The sequence below is a fragment of the Haemorhous mexicanus genome, chromosome 14 (genome assembly GCF_027477595.1).
Source record: "Haemorhous mexicanus isolate bHaeMex1 chromosome 14, bHaeMex1.pri, whole genome shotgun sequence".
Classification (NCBI taxonomy): domain Eukaryota; kingdom Metazoa; phylum Chordata; class Aves; order Passeriformes; family Fringillidae; genus Haemorhous; species Haemorhous mexicanus.
In genome coordinates, this window is record NC_082354.1 from 20,022,464 (window position 1) to 20,040,940 (window position 18,477).

Genomic DNA, 18,477 nt, shown 5'->3' on the forward strand with positions numbered 1-18,477 from the left:
AAAGGAGTTTTACGTGGACAGCAGGTGTGTGCACCCGTGCCAGCCCCTGGGACGGTCCCCACCCTCCGTGTGAGTCACTGCCAGCACCCAGACTCGCAGTCACAGCAAAGTTTCTTTACTGCTTACAACAGTCCCAGTGGCACCCGTGGCCCGAGGTCACCATATGCACCATAGCAGCAGGGGTGTGTCGGGGCACCCCAGGGGCTCTGCCCCAAGTGACAGCCAGCTGGCAGGGGCAACTGTTGGGGCACCCCATAAGCCGTAGAACTGTAGAACTGTAGACTAGTTTGGGTTGGAAGGGACCTCTAAAGACCATCTAGTTACACTCCAGAGATGGGCAGGAACGTCTTCAACTAGGCCAGGTTGCTCAGAGCCCATCCAACCTGGCCTTGAAGGTTTTCAGGGACGGGACATCCACCGTCTCTCTGGGCAACATGTGCCAGTCCCTCACCACACTCATTGCCAAAAACTTCCTTATGTCCAATCCAAATCAACCCTCCTTCATGCTCTTTCGAGTGGTCCTGAGCGGGCAAGCACACTCCTGTCCCCCTGCCCCCGAGGGGATGCACTGGCACCTGCTGCCACCGCAGCACCAGGCAGCCCTCGGCCCGTGCCACGAGCATCCTCCAGCTGCTGGCACAGCCCTGTGCTGCCCATGTCCATGTCTGTGGCTGGCTGGAGGAGCCAGGTGCTCAGACAATGCTGTGCCTCACGCCGGGCTCCAAGGGTGCCTCGAGGCACAGCGGGGTCCCTGCCGGGCGCCGGCGGCAGCACACGCAGTGCAGGAAGTCGGCGACGTTGTGCCGGAAGAGCTGGCGGCAGGGGTGCAGGTACTGGAAGAAGAGGAGCATGAAGTAGATGCCCAGGCTGTAGCCAAGGAGCAGCTGCAGCACCAGCAGTGCAGTGCAGACGTTCTCATAGACGTCGGTCTTGAAGAAGTACCAGAGGATGACGAGGGCCGTGTTCTCTGCCAGCCGGGCCACGTAGTACACAGCCAGGCGGCCCCAGTTCTGTGACTTGTCAATGAGGTCCCGGTCAGCCAGCTTGAGCTGCACGGCCGACCAGCAGAACATGTTGATGCTGGAGTAGAGGAGGGTGAAGGCACACAGCACCACCACCGTGCCCAGGCGGCTGAAGTTCTTCTCGATGTTGTCGGGCAGGCGGCTGCCGCTGCGCCAGAACTGCACCCAGGGCAAGAAGAAAACCACCAGGAGGTTGGCCAGGGCGATGGGGATGATCCAGTGCTTGAAGACGGTGCTGAAGAGCACGAGGACGGCGATGCGGGTGGAGATCTCCAGGCTGCGCCACAGCACGATGCACAGGAAGGCCAGCGGCCGCAGCTGCACCTTGTAGTCGTCGTACTTGACCTGGATGGCCAGGATGTTGCAGACGAGGGCCCCGTAGGTGACTGACACCAGGCAGATGGCCATGAGCACGGCTGCAGAGGGACAGAGCAGTCAGGCAGGCAGGGGAGGGGACCAGGCTGTGTCCAGCCTCTCCACTGCCTGGGGTGCAGAGTGGGGGGTGACAGCTCCAGGTGGGAAACCTGGGGTGCCAGTCCTCGTGAGAAGTACAGGGTGCCAAACACATGGGCTCACAGCAGAAGGCTCAGTGTGAGCACTGCCAGAACAGTTCATAGATGGAGGTGACAGCCCCCACGATGAGGTGGTTGCTGGCAGCAGGAGGTTCAGAACCCAAAGGTTCTCCCTGCACCAATAAAACACAAGCCTTGGCCAAACCAGAGCCATTTCTGTGCTTGGACCATGCCCCAGCCCCTCTGCCCTGTGCAGGAATTGCTGCTCAAGGGACAGCAGGGCACAGTCAGTGCTGTGAGGGCCCCTCAGCCTTCATCCCAGCCAAGAGCTGCACCACGGTGGTGGGATCCCCAGAGGCACCCCAAGAGCCAGCCCCATCCAAGGGCTGCAGATTCAAGGTCATTTGTAGGGAATGCCAGCAGCTGCTCACATTCAGCACAGCCAGGAATACCATGGAGAAAAATAGAAGCATGCAGCTGGTCCCATCCATGGTGGCTGCCAGCTGCAGGGCTGAGCTGGCACTCCAGCTGCGAGGGAATCACCCAGAACACATCATTTGGTATTTACTTCCTGCATCTACTGCTAGAGCAGCACTGGCACTCATTCTTCCTGTGCATCTGCAACTTCCCAAAATGCCTTTGCAGAGGGCTGTGGCAAATTAGGGGGTTTCTATGGGGCATCTCCTGAGCTTCCCTTTTCATGCACCTGCTGTGAGCACAGATGACAAGGTCTGGGCTCCCAGCACTGCTGGGTGAGGGCAGCTCCTTCACCCAGCACTGTAATTGGAGTGGTGCAGGAGCACACCTGCATGCCCAGCTCGGTGCCAAAATGGGAGTTAAAAGTTTGCTCTGGCATATCCACCCCCAAACACATAAACATCCTGGGAGCAAGCAAGGGAGCCTCGGAGTGGGAGTGCTGGGCTGGGAGCTCTGGCTGCTGGAAAATGTGCAGAAACAGATACAGTGGGGGGACTTGAGGGAAGCCAAAGCCTGTAGCTAGATGGAAAAAAATGAATGGAGACTGGAGCAGGCTAGGACAGGGACCTGACCCTCTTATGAGACATGGCACTGGGTGGATGGCTTGGCTCTGGAGGGCAGATACTCATGAGCTCGGGGCTGGGAGCAGAGCCTGCCACCTCAGCCATGCCTGCTCTTTCCCACTTTGCATCACTGCAAGCAGGAAAACAGAGAGCTGACGAGTGCCCAAGATTTGTGGGTTGTGCTCCACACTTAGGGGAGCCCAGTGGAAGCTGCGTCCCCAAGAGAGACTTTTTGGGTTGCCTGCATGTCCCATCAGCACAAGCAGCTGAGGAGTTGCCCCGGTGCCCTGGTGGGGTTCCTGGGGAGCCCAGGGCCGTGCCCCTTACCTCGGGCAGCAGGGACGTACTTCTCCAGGACGCTGATGTAGAGCTGCAGGGTGAGCTGCGGGGTGGAGCCCAGGAAGGCCTGGATGACGGCCATGCGCTTGAAGGCGTTGCGGTGCGTGGCCAGGCGGCGCTCCGAGTGCCCCACCTCCTGCTCCATCTCCACCTCGTAGCCTTTCCGCAGCCGCCGCTTGCGGGTGATGGTCACGTAGGGCTCCTCCTCCCGCCCCGACCAGCAGTACACCACCAGGGCCTCCACACACCTGTGGGGACACGGCAGCTGTCACCCCCAGCCTTCCTGCTGTCCCGCTCCGGCACCTCCAGCCCCACCTGTGCGGTGCTGCCCAGACCCCAGCCCTGCTGCGTGCAGCCCGACTGTCTTGGGCAACTGCCCGCAGTGCTGTGGGCACACCAGGACCACGGGGATGCCCCGTGGCTGCTCCTCTGCTCCAGCATTCAGGGTGATCATGGTGGCAGGGGGGCAACGACTGTTCCAGCGAGCTGCTGGAAGAGGTGCAGCATCCGGGGTACAAAGCAGCGACTCTGCTGGAAGCTGCAGCCACAGGAAGGTGTTAATCACCCTTGGGTTCTGTTTTCCCACTGGCAGAAACCTCTTCCTCTAAGCAGAGGCAGCAGAAACTCTGAAGTATCAGGGCTGAATATCAGAGTTTTCTTTGATCTCTCATCTTGAGCAGAAGAAGGCTTCCACACTTCCTGCCTGGTGGGGACAGCAGGAAGGAGGGCGCAGGGTGAAGCCGTGTGTGGCAGGGGCAGATAAGGCAGTGTTTCCTCAGCCCCTTCTCTGCAGGCCTCAGCGTGGGCAGGGCTGGGACTCTGCCATGCCTGCAGGGACAGGGGACCCCCAGCCCCTCCACAGAGCCATGGGGGGTGTGCATGGCCAGGGGATCAGCTTGGCTCCTGCCTGGGGCCCAGCTGGCTCTGGGACCAACAGGACACCACTGCTCATGTGTGCTTATCAGGACAGCACAAATTGCTGTGTATCAAACCCAAAAGGAGGGCTAGGATAAATTCTATCGACAGATCAAGCCAGCACTCATAGCTTATTGCAAACTCTTATGGGAAAACAGTTTCATCCCAAAGGCTCAGCTTGAAGGGTAGTCCCAGCTGGCTCCCAGTGCCCTGCCAGACCTTCTCAGCAGGCTGGGCTCCACCTCCAGCCCGAGCAGCCTTCCCCAGGCAGCCCCGGCTGGCTCCTACAGCAGCTGGGCAGCACCCACCCAGCTCAGACAGCCTCGCTGGTGTGGTGAGAGTCACAGCACTGCTGTGGGCCAGCACAGGCTGGCAGCACCCAGGCAAGGCCCCCCATCTGGCTCTGAAGTTAAGCCATGGTGACAGTGCCACATCTGGTGCACTGCTTGTTTCCAGAGGAAGTGCAGAGCTGCCACAGTGGTTTTGGAGTCCTGTGGTACAGCGAGCCCAAAGCGTGGCTGCTGGGCTGCCCCTGGGAAGGAGCCCGTGGAGATGGTGGCTGTGCCATGCCTCCTGCAGAGCCTTCTCATGGAGCAGGCTGCCCAGGTGATGACAGCCCGGGAGGCACCGCAGCATTCCCAAGGAATGAGGGATCAGCTTGTGCAACATCCATCCACCCCCTCACTGCCCTCTTCCCAGCACAGCCCAGTGCCCCACAGTTCCCATGCCAGCCCCACTCCTGCACCTAGCTCTTCTCCATGTCCCATAACCCCACTGAGTCCCACTCCTGGCCCCATGCAGGACACCCCCAGAATCTCACCATGTGCCCAAGAGTGTTGTCCAAAGGTTTGTTGAACTCAGCCAGGCCAGGTGCTGTGACCACTTCCCTGGGGAGCCTGTTTCAAGCTGCACCACCCTCTCTCTGGGTGTAAAAGCTTTTCCTGTTATCTAATGTAAACTTCTCCTGACTCAGCCCCATACCATGTCAGTATTATCCCGGAGCACCCACCGGGGATTCCCACCTGCACTCCCAGCACAAGCGCAGCCAAATGATGGCAAAACCAAGAGGCTGAGTGAAACGCTGGCTGCCTCCCGGACCTCGGGCAGAGCTTTCCCAGCAGCTGGGACACAACAGGCTGGCAGAGCCGCGTGCTGCCCGGAGCGGGCTCCAGCAGCAGGAGCACCCGCGGCAGCACCGGCGAGCAAGGGGCCCCCGCGGGCCGGGGAGGCGGCAGGAGCCGCGCCGGGCAAGTGGCTGATGACACACGGACCCGGGGTGCCCGTCCTGCCCGGCACCGCTCCCTGCTCTCACCCGGTGCCCGCGCCCCTGCCGGGCTCCGCGCACTGCTGCCGGGGGGGCCGGGGGTACCCGGGGGTGCCCGGGGGTGCCGGGAGTGCTGGGAGCGCCCGGGGGTGCCCGGGGTCCCCGCCGCGCTCACCTGATGATGGGCCCGAGCTGCAGCAGGTGCATGAGCAGGACGAGCGGGCGGTCGCGGCTGAGGTCGCGGTGCACGAAGATCAGGGTGAGCTGCACCAGGACGGAGGGGCAGAGCACGAAGAAGACGGTGAGCGCCAGCCAGAAGCGGTCGTCGGAGTGGCCGTAGGAGAGGCAGAGCACGGCGGCCGCCGCCCCCTCCCCGCAGAACAGCGCCGTCGAGAAGACGATGCCGAGCGGCAGCTTCGCCCGCGACGGGGCGGCGGCGGGCGGGCAGCCCCCGCTCGGAGCGTCCATGGCGGCCCCGGCCCGGCCCGGCCCGGCCCGGGCGCTCAGCCCCGCCGCGGCGCCATCCCGGGCTGCAGCGGAGAGAGGAGCCGCGCTGCGGGGCGGGACGGGCGGGGCGGGGCTCTCCCGCCGCACCGAGCCCCGACGGGCGGCCCCGCACCGGCCCCGCCGAGCCCCGCGGCTCCGCTCCGGGAGCGCCCCGAGCCCTCGGCCCGGGCTGCACCGGCCGCGCATCCCCCCCGCGTCCATATCCTCCAGCCCGGGCCCCCCGCTCCCAGCCGCAGCCCTGCCCTGCCCACCACCCTCCTGCTCCGGGACCCCCTCGCTGCTGTGCCCTGTCCCCACCAGGTGTGGAGGTCCCTGCTCCAGGACAGCCCTATCTGCCCCTCTGCCCCCACACCCCTGTCTCGGACCGGGACCTTCTGCCGAGGGCTCCCCATCTCTGCAGGGAGCGCCTCCCCGGGACAGCCCCATGGCCAGGACCCACAGCCCAGAGCCCCCGCAGCACCTGCCTCGGGACCCCCCTGCCCCAGATACACCGGGACAATCCCCGTGCTACCCCTCGTGTGTGCCCTTGAAACTTCGGAGCCCTGCCCGGGACCCCCCTGTCAAGTCCAGACCCAGTCAATTCCTGGAAGTTGCCGACATCCCAAGGTGCAGCAGCACATGGAGGATCCCTCCAGGACAGAATTGTTTGGTAGCCCCAGGGACACTGGGGTCCCTCTGTGGGGCAGCAAGGATGCCAGTGTGGGTGCCAGCCTTGCCTGAACCAGACAGCTGCCAGAGAGCTGCCTGCACCCAGCAGCACCTCAGATATGGGGCCTGAGCCCAGCTCCAGACCCAGAAATGGCACCACATGGCCCTGTGCTTGCTGGGCAGCGTGTGGGAGGGAGGGTGTTGTCAGGGCAGGATCATCCTGCTATCTTGCAAGACAAGCTGTGTCAGGGTCACCTTCAGGTGTGGTGCCTGGTGTGTGTATCGAGATTTGGGAACGTTGTTACACGGGAGATGGGTCTCCTCTGTCATGGATATCCTGCCTCCAGCTGTAACCTTGTGCTACAGCTGGGATATGTGGACTGGGATATGTGGACTGGCTGACAGAGCCAAACCTGCCAGCGCTCAGCCCCCCTCCCTCTGTCTGTCCCCCCTTGTTCACCTGCCCAGTGGTGGGAACACAAGGCTGGCTGGGCTGTCCCCACCTCCGTGGCCATGTGGTCCCTGCTGTGCCCGGCTCACGCTGCCCCCAGCTCAGCCCTGCCCACCTTTCCCCAGGAGCAGCAGGGTGGGCACAGGGGGATGAACACACACGGTCTTGGCTGAGCACCCGCTGCCTGCCAGACCCCTCAGCCAGCCTGGGCACACGCTGCCTGCTGGGACACCTGGGACAAGGCAGAGTGTTTGACACTGCTCAGTTTTCCCCAGTTCAGGCAGACCAGGAATTTTTAGGTAACTTGTAAAAGGCTCTCAGTGCTCAGCCCTCAGCCTCTAGGCCAGCTGGCAAGGAGGTGCCCACGCTGGGAACAGAGACACTGTCCACTCACCTGCCCCATGCCAGCCAAAAGCACCAAACCTCCCAAACCACACGCACCAGAGTTTTCCCCATTTCACCAGGCTGGAAGCATTTCCAGGGCTTATCAGCAAGAGAGCTGAGAATAAAACTGCCTGAGACTTTGGAGGCCATACCTCCCCCAGCAACAGCTCCCACACAGAAGCAATCCCTGTCCCTGCAGCTGCTCAGAGCTGTTCCTTCCGAGCTAACAGCTGCTTTGGGAAACCACAAAGCCCATGAGCTCATGGGGACTGGCCTGACTGGCGGGGATGGGAGAGCTGTGTGTGACCACTCAGCTCTGGTATGACAGTTACATATTTTCAGGCTGTTTTTGGAAAACAGCCTCTCCAAAAAAAACCTCTGGCAGGGCAGAGGGTGAAGGCAGCAGTGTCCAGGCTGACTGGTGACAGTGGCCAGCCAGGCTGGGAGCTGTGCACGGGAGCAGCTGTGCCTGGCTGGGTGCTCAGCCAGCAACAACACATCCTGTGGCACTGCCAACTGCACCCACGGCTCTGCATGAGCAGCAAGAGTGCCGTTTGTACCATTTATGCAACTTCCACTTATCCAAATTAAAAGCATTCCCCAGGAGTCTGGCAGGTCACCAAGCCCTTGGCTGAGCAATGCCTGGGCTTCAACTCATCATATTTTTAATTTCAGCTTCCCCTGCTTCATGACGAAATATTTAAGAGCAACTGTTTAACAAGCAGGAATTCCAGTCCTGTATCCGTAAGCCCCAGCAGCCACCGAGAGGAATGGAGAGACAAAGCCTCACAGCGTTTCCACGCCAGTTATTATCCCATTTTCTGTCCCAGGCAGGGAGCAGCAGGAGCTGTTCCCGCTGTGAGTCACCTCTACAGCCTGACCCCACCTGTCCTCTGTGCTGTAAACAGCAGACAGACCATAAAGGTGATGTGGGTCACAGATAGAGCTCCTGTCCCACTGCCAGCCAGAGCTCCTGTCCCACTGCCACTCCCTGTCCCTGCCAACCCCACGCCCACACCTCTGCCTGTGAGCCAGCACAGCTGGGGCTGCACAGACACCCTGGACACCCCTGCCACAGAAACTGCTGAGCCAGAGCTGCACAGACACCCTGGGACACCCCTGCCACAGAAACTGCTGAGCCAGAGCTGCACAGACACCCTGGACACCCCTGCCACAGAAACTGCTGAGCCAGAGCTGCACAGACACCCTGGGACACCCCTGCCACAGAGACACCGCCTGAGCCAGAGCTGCACAGGCCAGCAGGGCCAGGCCACGTGCTGGGACATCCTACCCAGGTGTCCCCTCTCTACAGTGGCTGCATTCTGGACCAGCAGGGCTGGTGGCTGCTGACTGCCCCTCACTCTGGAACCTCCCAGAAGCAGAACAGCCCCTGGGCTGGTGGATGTGAAGTAGCATGGAATCACAGAATAATGGAATCAAAGAATCACAGAATTACAGAATCACAGAATTACAGAATCACAGAATTACAGAACCATAGAATCACAGAATTACAGAACCATAGAATCACAGAATTACAGAATCACAGAATAATGGAATCACAGAATCTCCTGAGCTGGAAGGGACCCACAAGGATCATTGGGGATGCCCAAGGCACCAGCCTGAGTCTCACTACCACGTGCAAATGTCATTTTTCCTGCCTCCACAAGTGCCTGCCCTGCCCTGGACAGCATCCCATCTTCATTAATTTCTTAATCCCAGCCTCCATAATGTTGTTTCAATCCCAGTGTTCACAGAGCACCCCTTGCAGAAAGGGCAGTGGTGGTGGTGGTGGCTGCCCACTGTGGGGAACCTCAGGGTTTGCTGTGCAGCTTTCCCAGCCCCTTGGATGTGCCAGGGCATTTGTGTGTGGGAGCCTGGGCTGTACGTGGGGTGGGAGCAAGCTTCCTCACTGGCTCTCAGTCTCAAAATAACCCTGTCTGCTTTACACATGCCTGCCTGGCGGCTCAGCTCCTGTAAAAGGAGAAGAGAAAATTGTTTGGAAAAGACAGGGAGCTCCGAGCCAGAGTCTTAAAGAGCCCAGGTGGGGAGAGCTGCCAGCGTGCTCCCCCAGCTCTCCTCTCTAGGACCCAGAGCAGACACCACTCCCAGGGTGCTCGTTGGAACATGCCCAGCACTCTGCTGCCTTCCCAAATATAGCCCTGCACACAGAGGTGGAGGAGCAGCCGGGCTGTGGGAATGGCCAGGCTGCCTTCAGACCTGAGAGCAGCTCAGGAGCACAGTCTGTGCTGGGATGGAGCACCACAAACCCAGCTGGTGCCCAGGGAGTGACAGTGGGGACCTGTGGCTCGGCCCCGTGGGCTGGGTGAAGTGGCAATCACAAAGTGTCCCCCAGCCTGACAGCTGTGTGAGAAGGGGACACAGTTTTGTCCCCTCAGTGCAGCCACGCTGCCCTACCAGCAGGGCTGTGAGCTTCCCAGCAATCTGTGAGCTGGGAATTTTTGACTCAGTTTGGAAATAGCTTTGCAAATGACTGGTTTCCACAGCCTAGACTGTTTGGATTTTCTATTGCTTTCACAGTAACTCAGCTGTATTTTTCCCTGCCCCAGCAGTCTGTGGAATCGTTTCTGGTTGGGGAAATATTTATTCCATTTGCTTCATCATGCGACAGCTTTCAGCACTCCAGTTCCTCATGCAGCCTCACTCTGACCTGCTGGGAGAGAATCTGGTGTCTGTGCTGAGCACCTCATCCCTCTAAAGCTCCCTGGAGGCTGTGCAGAGCCCACTGGATCTGGGCACGGGCTCAGTGCTGCCAGAGGATGTTGCAGACACAGCACAGGCCACGTCAGCTGCCTCACACCTCAATTCTTTACCAAGAAAGCAGAGTTACCTTTGGGTGCATTTACAGATCTTTGTGATAATTGCACATTTTGGAGTCATGCCTCCTTGGCTACTGTCCCAGCACAGGCAGTGGCTGATGCTGTAACACTAAACCAGGCAGGAAGGGTTAAAATTACCTTTAATTAACTGATTCCCCTGGTCCCTGCTGTAAGAGTATACAGCCCTGGCTCAGTGCTAACCCAGCCAGGCTGCACCTGTGTGTGCCCTGGGCATCCTGGCAGGCGGGAGGAACAGTTTATACTCTCCTCTCCCCCACGCAGGAAGGCAGCAGGAGCACCAGAATGCTCTCAACAAATCCAGGGCAGGAGCCTGGGTAGGGCTTGTGGCCATGGCAGGGGCTTCCCAGAGTGAGCATGGGGCAGGGAACAAGGGGCCAGCTCGTCCTGCAGCAGGGAGCAGAGCCAACAGAGCGCCCAGACCCAAGCCTCTCCTAGAAATGTGTGTATGCTTTGGCTGGAAGCTCCCTGCCAGGAACGGGGTGAAAAGCAAACAGCTCCCTCCATGCTTCCTGCCTGCTCCTGCCCCTGCCACGGGGAGATGGTACCAGCGTGGGGGAGCAAAGAACACTCTGGAGAAACCATCTCCCTTATCCACAAGAGCTCGGGGAATGCTGCCCACAATGTCTGCATGGCAGGGGGTGCAAACCATCCCCTGTCCCCAGCGCCCTGCCAGCAAACCTCCCCAGTGCCCCAGATCCTCAGCAAGAGGTCTCGGTGTCACAGGCTGTAAATATCCTGTGTTCCCAGCCTGGCCGCGGGTGTGTGCCTGTAATTAGCTGGTGGGATTTGGGAGCTGCTGTGATCCGGGGTTACCATCAGCCACCAGCGCTGTGCTGGATTTAAAGGGACAATGTGGCTGTTTGCATACCTGCCAGCTCAGAGTGCTGTCATAGGACACATTGAACAGAGAGATGAGTCTCTCCTCAAAGCCTGTGTGTGTCCTTGCCCACCACAGGTCCCTTTTTGGGCAGAGTTGATGTGGTTCCAGGCAAAGCAGAACAGCTTGCTAATAATTCTGCCAGGACTTGTTGGTCTCTGCCATCACCTTGGCTTTGGTGTCAGCTCAGCTCAAGGCTCTCCAGGCTGCAGGCTGCCCCTATTGCTCTGCCCTCTGTGTTCACTTGCAAACCATCATTCCCCAGGTCCAATCTCCCCAGCCATCCCCCCAGCTCTGCTGCTTGCCCGGGGTGCCAGGGGGGTTCCCGTGTGCCCCGTGTGCCCCACGTATACTCACGGGGTCTCGTGAAGCCAAGGCAGGGCAGCCCGCCAGCTGCGCCTCTCCGTGCTGCCCGTGGTGCCGCCTCGCTCCCTCTCCTGCGGCTCTCCCGCGGGCAGGAATAGCCCCAGAGCACGTGCTGCCTTCCGGGCAGCGATGCCAGCCCCGGCACCCCGGGCACTGCCCTCCCCGGGGGCTCCTGCTGCTGCTGGCAGCACTAGAGGGTCCAGCCCGGCACGGGGCACGGGCTGGTCACAGCTCTGGGCAGGAACATCTTCATTTATCTGCCAAGATAACAAATTCTGCCTTAGAGTTTCTCACCTGGCAACAGTCACCAAGGAAACGAGAATGGCTGCTGCGGGTCCCCGCTGGCACCGCCTGGGGAGGCCCAGTGGCCCTGGCAGGGGTGTGTGTGTGGCTGCACTCTGGCTGGCTGGGTGGGCACGGGGCCAGCTGCCCGCTCGTACCCGGAGCACAGCCCCGGCAGAGCTCACATCGATGTGGGCTCGGCCCTCGTGCCACTTCCCTGGAGCCGGCTGTGGGTTTCACCAGATTTGGGGTGGATTTTGAGGTTTTCCTGGCTGTTGATCCTGTGTGCGTGCAGTGGGAGGCGTGACCTGGAGCTGCCTCAGGCTCCTGGGGGGTTTTCCTGTCCTCAGCTCCGGTCTCACCAGGGATTTTGGGCACTTGTTTTAAAAGCAGTGGCACCCCAAGTGTTCAGAGATGTCTGGAAATCCGTTGGTGCCAGAGGGAGAGCAGATCCCGCTGCCTCCAGGGCTGCCTGACACATGGCACTTCCCTATTTATAGCACCTGTGGTCCTCTTTCAGCACATTCCTGTCCCTGCTGGGCTGTCCCCTGGCAGTGCCACCCCTAAACACAGAGGCAGGAGCTGACACTTGGGGTGAATCATTCCAGCCCTCTTCCAGCTAATTCTGCAAAAAGCATCGCAGCCCATGCTGGGTGTGAACCTGCCCCGGCCACTGCTCCCTGCAGGCTGCTGGCACAGGCACAGAGAAACCAGGAAAGGCCACCAGGATGGGGACAGGGACCTGCTGCCACTGCCCTGCCACCAGCAGCACAGGGGTGACCAGTCACCCCAAACATGGCATCTGGCTGGGATATCAGAACAGCAGCTTCACCAACCAGTAACCATGCATGGCTGCCTGCCCACGGCACGGAGCTGGGGCCCCTCCCTTGCCCAGCACAGGTGCCAAGTTCCCAACAGTGTGTGGGGCTGGGGAGAAGAGCTTGGGGCTGGAGGGAAGGGCTTGGGGCTGTGGAGAAGAGCTTGGGGCTGTGGGCTGGCACCCCTGGGGCCAGGGCAGTATCTCAGCATCTTTGGCTCGTGGCTGGTGCTCAGCTGCTCGAGGCGGTGCTGCAGGTGCTGGGTGCTCCAGCACACACTGATGTGAGGCAGCAGGCTCCCTGTTTGCTCCTGAGCATGGCTTTTGAAGGATCTCATGTCTTTGTCCCCCTTGACTCCACTTCCCCCACGCAGAGCTCCTGCAGCTCAGACATCCCTGTGTGACTTCTCCACACACATCAGTGGCAGCAAGCCAGGGAGGGCAGCTCTGGCTGGGAAAAGAAGCAGGAAACCTGAGAAGCAAGATAAGAACTTCAGAGATGAAGATCGAGGAGCTGGAGCTTTTTTCCCTCCACTCTCTGCCCTGTGGTCTGAGGGTCTCCAGCACTTCCCTGCTCCCAGCCAGACTCCTGCTGGGGCTGGTTGCTGTTTCCACCTCAGGCAGCACAGGGCACTCTGTGTCCTTGCTAGGGCACAAAACACAAGCAGTGAGCAGTGATATCCCCCAGCCCGGCTCAGGGGGGACCCTGGGTGAGCAGCAGAGCTGTGCACACGTCCCCTGTGAGGGGCTGCAGACAAACATCCCCTCAGGGATCAGGCGGGGGAAGGCAGAGATGCTGCTCCTTGGAGGAGCCCCTAGCTCAGCCCACGTGGCTGTCAGGCAGTGTCCCCACCACAAGCCACCTCCAGCAGCGATGGGGACACGAGGCTGCAGTGGGGTGGGTGAGTCAGTGCCACACCACCCAGCGTGGCAGGGGGAGTCAGTGCCACGCCACCCAGCGTGGCAGGGGGAGTCAGTGCCATGCCACCCAGCGTGGCAGGGGGAGTCAGTGCCATGCCACCCAGCGTGGCAGGCAGTGCCACCAGAGCCGTGTCCCTGCAGCCGCTGGCCTGGCCCGACCCACCCGGATTAAAGAGCCTGCAGGAGTAAGTAATTTAAATCCAGATTAGGTTTAAGCAGCTGCTAGGCAAAGGGCATGTGAGCAGAGGGGATGAGCAGGTGAGAGACTGAGTGGCACCCCTGATGTGAGGGCAGTGAGAGCAGGGGCTGTGCCCATGGGGTATTGCCCAGGACGGATTTTTCTCCAGGCTTGGCTCGTGCCCACCAGACAGAAGGCAGCAGTGCTGTGCCACGGGACAGGGCACCCTGGATGAGATGTTCCCTGCCGTGAAGAGGGAGCCCAGAGGAGGATGAAGCACAGGGCCACGCGGGGCTGCTCCCTTCGTAGGTGCTGCAGAGAGGCCACCCCTCTGAGCAGGGCTGCAGACCATGTTCCACCTCTTCTCCCACTGCTGGTCGTGGCTGCAGGCCATACAGGAGCCCGTCAGGTAGGTCCCTGTGCCCACTCCCGGGGCTCCCAGGGGTGACAATATTTACCCGTGTGTTTTGAGGGTCACCAGGGTGGTGACAGGGAAAGACAGGTGCCTGAAGTGTCCCCAGACTGCTGAGCAGGGCACACGTGTGCCCTCGCTGCCCCTGCAGCGGGCAGGAGCTGGCAGGCAGGGAAGCAGGCTGGGCAGGGATGCAATGCAGGGATGGTTCCAGGGGGATTCTGGCTCTGCAGAGTCAGCAGCTCCCCAGGAAAGCTGGGCAGGATGAACTGAAACACCTGCCTTGTTTGCAAGTGTCAGGACATCCAGGCTAATTCCCTGGGACAGCACTGCCAGGAGCTTTATGCTCCTCTCCCTCCAGAGAGGACACCTTACCTTACCTGCTGTAATTCTGGAGGTGGAGCTGTGCCACCTGCTCTATATGTTCAGGGAAGAAAATGGTATTGCAGATAACTGTAGTGGCTTGTCAGTGACAGAGAAAGTGTTGCCTGTGTGGCTCTGGTGGATCACGTTGCTGGAGAGTGGACAGGACTGTTCAGCAACAGGAAAAACACCTGAGTCCAGGCAGAAACTCATAAAATCATCCTTGCAACTTTTCCCTCCCTGTGTAACTCAAAATTTACTGCAAGGAAGGTGTAATCATTGACTGCCTATCAGGAAGGATCATGCTGGCCTGTGCACATAATTGCTTAATCCTGCATGCTTTGAAAATAACTCCTTGCCATAGGAAGCACCTTGGAGGCTCTGCAGTGTGTCTGTCCCATGGTGTTGGAGTGGCTCCAGGCACTCGTGCCTGTCCTCACCCTCTCCCTTGCACCAGGGATTGTCCCTGCACTTGTCCCCAGCTGAGACAGAGCCTGTGTCACCGTCCTGCCCCTCTCCTGGCTGAAATGTAGCTGCCATGGGCAGGGTCCTCTGCCTGGGGCCCAGCAGTGGTCCCCCCAGGGAGCACAGCCTTTTCTGGGCGCTCACTTGCTGTTGTTGCTCCCCAGAAAGGTGACCCTCCTTGTCATGGGGCTGGACAATGCAGGGAAAACCTCCGTCATCGCGGACATAGAGAGAGGTGAGGAGGGCACAGCCCCGAGCCACCCCAGACGGGGGCAGCAGCTTCGTGGTCCTCTGAAACCAAAGGACCGAGGCTCCTGAACTTCAGGGCTGTTCCGGGGAGGTGTGCAGGGCACGGCCGTGTCCCGGGCAGCCCTGGGGTGGGAGCGGGGATGTGGCCGGGGCAGAGGGGCACACGGCACAGGGACGCTCCTGGGCCCCCGAGCCAGCTCTGTGCGCTCTCCCCATCCCAGCGCTGGCCGGGGAGGTGCTGCCCGGGGCGCAGCCCGGCCAGAGCCGCCTGCGGGTGGACAGGTTCGAGGTGACGCTGCTGGAGCTGCCCGGGGCACAGCGCTCCCGCAGCGCCTGGCGCAGCCACTACAGCGAGGCACACGGGCTCCTCTTCGTGCTGGACTCCGGGGACCTGGCACGGGTGGAGGAGGCCCGCAAGGTCCTGAGCCGCGTCCTGAGCCACCCTGATGTCTCCGGGAAGCCGCTCTTGCTGTAAGATTGGGAGGCAAGCTGTGAGCTGGGGGTGAGGGGCGGAGCGGGACCCTGCGGCAGGGTCTGTGGGCTGCTGCGGGCTGCGGCGTCCCGGGAGCTGTCGGGGGGCGCGGGGACATGAGGAACCCAGCAGTGCTTGGGAGATGGGAGCATCCGTGGGGAGGAGGTGAGGAGGGGGCTCCGGTGCCAGGTGAGGCTGGTGCAATGCTTCACGTAAGCGCAGCCAGCCCGGGATAAAGCACACAGCCTCCCTGGCGAGGCTCGGGTGCGAGGCGGCGGTGACGGCCGCTCCTCCCGTGCCCCAGGCTGGCCAACAAGCAGGACACGCCGGCCGCGCTGCTGCCCTGCGAGCTGATCGAGCGGCTGTGCCTGGAGCGCCTGGTCAACGAGAACCGCTCTCCGTGCCGCATCGTGAGTGCGCGGCCGGCTCCGCTCCCGCTGCCCCCGCCCGGCGCTCCCGGCGCTGATCCCCGCCCGCCCTCCCGCAGGAGCCCTGTGTCGCCAAGCGGGTCCCCCCCGCCGGCCCGGCCCGCACCACCCTGCAGGGGCTGCGCTGGCTCCTCCGCGCCGCCGCCGCCTCCCCCGCCCCTCCGGACGCCGCCCCGGTGCCGCCAGCCCCGCGGGCCGCCCGCGGCCGCCCGGCCGCCCGCAGGTGGGTGCGGGGCTCCGTCAGCCTGTCCCCGGCCCCTTGCTCTCCCCGCAGCGCTCGTCCTCACCCCGCTGTGCTCCCTCCAGCAGGGACCGGCTGCGCCCCGGGGAGGATGCTCGGGAGGGCGCGGGGAAGAACGGGGAGCCCCGGGCGGTGCGCCCCGTCTGCCGCCTCCTGCCCCTGGTGAGGAGCGAGGGAGTGGGATCCGGGATGGACGGGGTGCAAGAGGGGCTCTGCCACCCGCTCCTCATCCCCTTTCCCTGCCCAGGAGGAGAGCGCTAAGGGCCCCAGGAGGAGGAAGAGGAAGGTGAAGGTGAAGAAGAAGGGCTTGGGGCAGCCAAGCCCAGCTGAAGAGCCGGAGGGGCCGGGAGTAGGGGCTGCCGGGGGGCTGCTGCTCCCCAACAGGGTCGGGCAGGAGGAGCCCACAGCCATCGGGATGGCCACCCCCCTCCCAGGTGAGAGGGGTCTGTGGGTGGCTGCCAGCTCTGCAGGACCCCCAGAGCCACCCCACAGGGAGGTGGCCAGGCCTGGAAAAGTGGCCCAATATTGGACCACTGGTGGCTGCCACCTCCATCAGCTTTGCTTGCAGATCAGCTGAGTGCAGAGCCAGGTCACAGGAATCCAGAGGGGAAGAGGAGAGACACCTGAGCATCTCCACAGGGGATGGTGCCCTGGAGGACAGCACACCTGCCACCAGCACTCCTGTCAGCTGGCTTGGTGACAAAGGCACCCTTGCTCAGGTGTGTGGTGCCTGAAATTTTGTATTTCTCTATTCAGTACAGGGTATGAAAAAGAAGAAAAAGAAGAAAATCAAGAATAAAATCAAGTCACGGGACCCTTCTCTGGAGCAGCAGCATGAGGAGGTCTCAAGCACCTTTGGTTGGTATTTCCCAGGACAGATTTTGCTGAAAGCATCAGGGGTCTGGCCTGCTGGCAGCGGGCTGTGAGCTGTGCAGGGACACTTGGCCACGGGGGGCTTGGTGTGGGGACACGGGCACAGACAAGTGCTGCTGCAGGGCTGGGGGGCTGCTGCGGGGGCAGATGCTGCTGCCTCTGCTGTGGGGCGGGATGCAGGGAGGTCCCCCGAGGGGCTGTGCTGGAGGCTGGGCTGGCCTTGCAGCCCTCGCTCAGCACAGGCTGCAGCTGGGCCGTGGGGCCGGCCCCAGGCCAGGGCCTGACTGCCCCCTTGTTCCCAGATTTGTACCGCCGGGCGATGCTGGCTCTGAAGATGAGGCAGGAGCAGAGGAAGCAGCCATCGGCCATCGCCCCCTGAGCAGGGAGGGAGGCACCGAGCACGGGCTGTGGTCCCGGAGGAGCCAGGCTGCAGGGGCAGTGGGCCCCACACTGCTGCAGAGCTGCCGGGTGCTCGGCCAGGGCTGGCAGAGCTGGGAAATGGGTCCTGGGGCATGAACTGCATCTTTGTCCCCTGCGTGGCTTGAAAACCAGGGATCCAGAGGGGCGAGCCAAAAGTCCCTTTGTAAGATGCCTCTGGCAGCCGGGCTGCAAAGCCGTGTGAAAAGGGAACAGCCGGCCCCCTGCCGCCCCCTGCTCGTATTCCCTGGAAGACTCCGTCTAAGCCCGGATTAGTCTGTGCAGGAGAGGAAGATCCGAGCAACACCAGGGGGAAAGCTGGTCTCTTGAAGGGACCTGTGCCCGGGGAAAGCTGTCTTCGCAGCTCAGGGCTGACCTGGCCCGGCACTCCCTGCCTGCTGCCTGGAACCGTCTCGTTCCCTGCAGGTGAAGGAGGAGAGCAGCCCCGGGCGCTCTGCAGAGGAGCTCCACATCTGGCAGGGCTGTCAGGACCCGCTTCCCACCCTGCAGGAGGGTGGTGCCCGTGTTTGTGCACCCTGCAGCCCGTCAGTGAGCACTGAAGTGCAAAGGCAGCTGGCGGCTGAACCAGGAGCGGTCCTGCTGACCCTGCCACCCTTCCAGGAGGGACTGACACTGTCGCTGGCAGCCTGGCCCTCTGCTGCCCCAGGTGGTCCCTGCCGTGACACGGGACGAGAGCAGCACCCCCGTCCGAGCCCAGCCTGTGACACAGCGTGTCTGCCGGGGTGCACGGCCGCGGGAGCTGCCCTCAGCCCTGGGAACGCTCCACCTGCAGTCCGGGGCTGCTGTTTTTCTCGTGACACCTGCAGCAAGCAGCGTTAGAAGCTGAGGTGTGCGTTAGTCACCTCTGCTCCCGCGTTACTCATTAACAGGCGCTGCCTCTGCCGTCCAGGGGAAGGCAAATCAGGGAAGCCTTTCCCTTGGCAGGGCTGGAAAGGGAAAGGAAGAGAAACTGGCTGCTCTGCCTTGCCAGCCTGCCATAAAGCTCTGTCTGACTCTGCTGTATTCAACTGTTGGTGACTACAGGGGTTATTTGTAAATAAACTGTAAATAACAGCAGCAGAAGTGAATACTGCCCTGTAAATACAGAACTTTCAGGAACCCCTGTCTCAGCCTGCTGGAGTTCCCTGGGGTGTGGGTGCTGTGGGTACAGGACAA

At 61.6% G+C, this 18,477-nt stretch overlaps 2 protein-coding genes across 2 annotated transcripts; one reads left to right on the forward strand and one right to left on the reverse strand.

Annotated features, from left to right (window-relative positions):
* Window positions 1–93: 93 nt before the first annotated feature.
* XKRX (XK related X-linked) lies at window positions 94–5,582 on the reverse strand. Its single transcript, XM_059859562.1, has 3 exons — window positions 5,268–5,582; window positions 2,902–3,161; window positions 94–1,438 (listed from the first exon to the last, which is right to left on the reverse strand). Exons 1-3 carry the CDS (start codon window positions 5,558–5,560, stop codon window positions 693–695), a joined length of 1,299 nt encoding a protein of 432 aa, XP_059715545.1. The 5' UTR covers window positions 5,561–5,582; the 3' UTR covers window positions 94–692.
* Window positions 5,583–14,639: 9,057 nt separating this feature from the next.
* On the forward strand, window positions 14,640–18,384 carry ARL13A (ADP ribosylation factor like GTPase 13A). Its single transcript, XM_059859698.1, has 8 exons — window positions 14,640–14,856; window positions 15,092–15,341; window positions 15,647–15,752; window positions 15,830–15,955; window positions 15,994–16,173; window positions 16,259–16,445; window positions 16,768–16,869; window positions 17,187–18,384. The coding sequence occupies exons 1-8, from the start codon at window positions 14,805–14,807 to the stop codon at window positions 17,261–17,263; spliced, it is 1,080 nt and encodes a 359-aa protein (XP_059715681.1). The 5' UTR covers window positions 14,640–14,804; the 3' UTR covers window positions 17,264–18,384.
* Window positions 18,385–18,477: the final 93 nt, after the last annotated feature.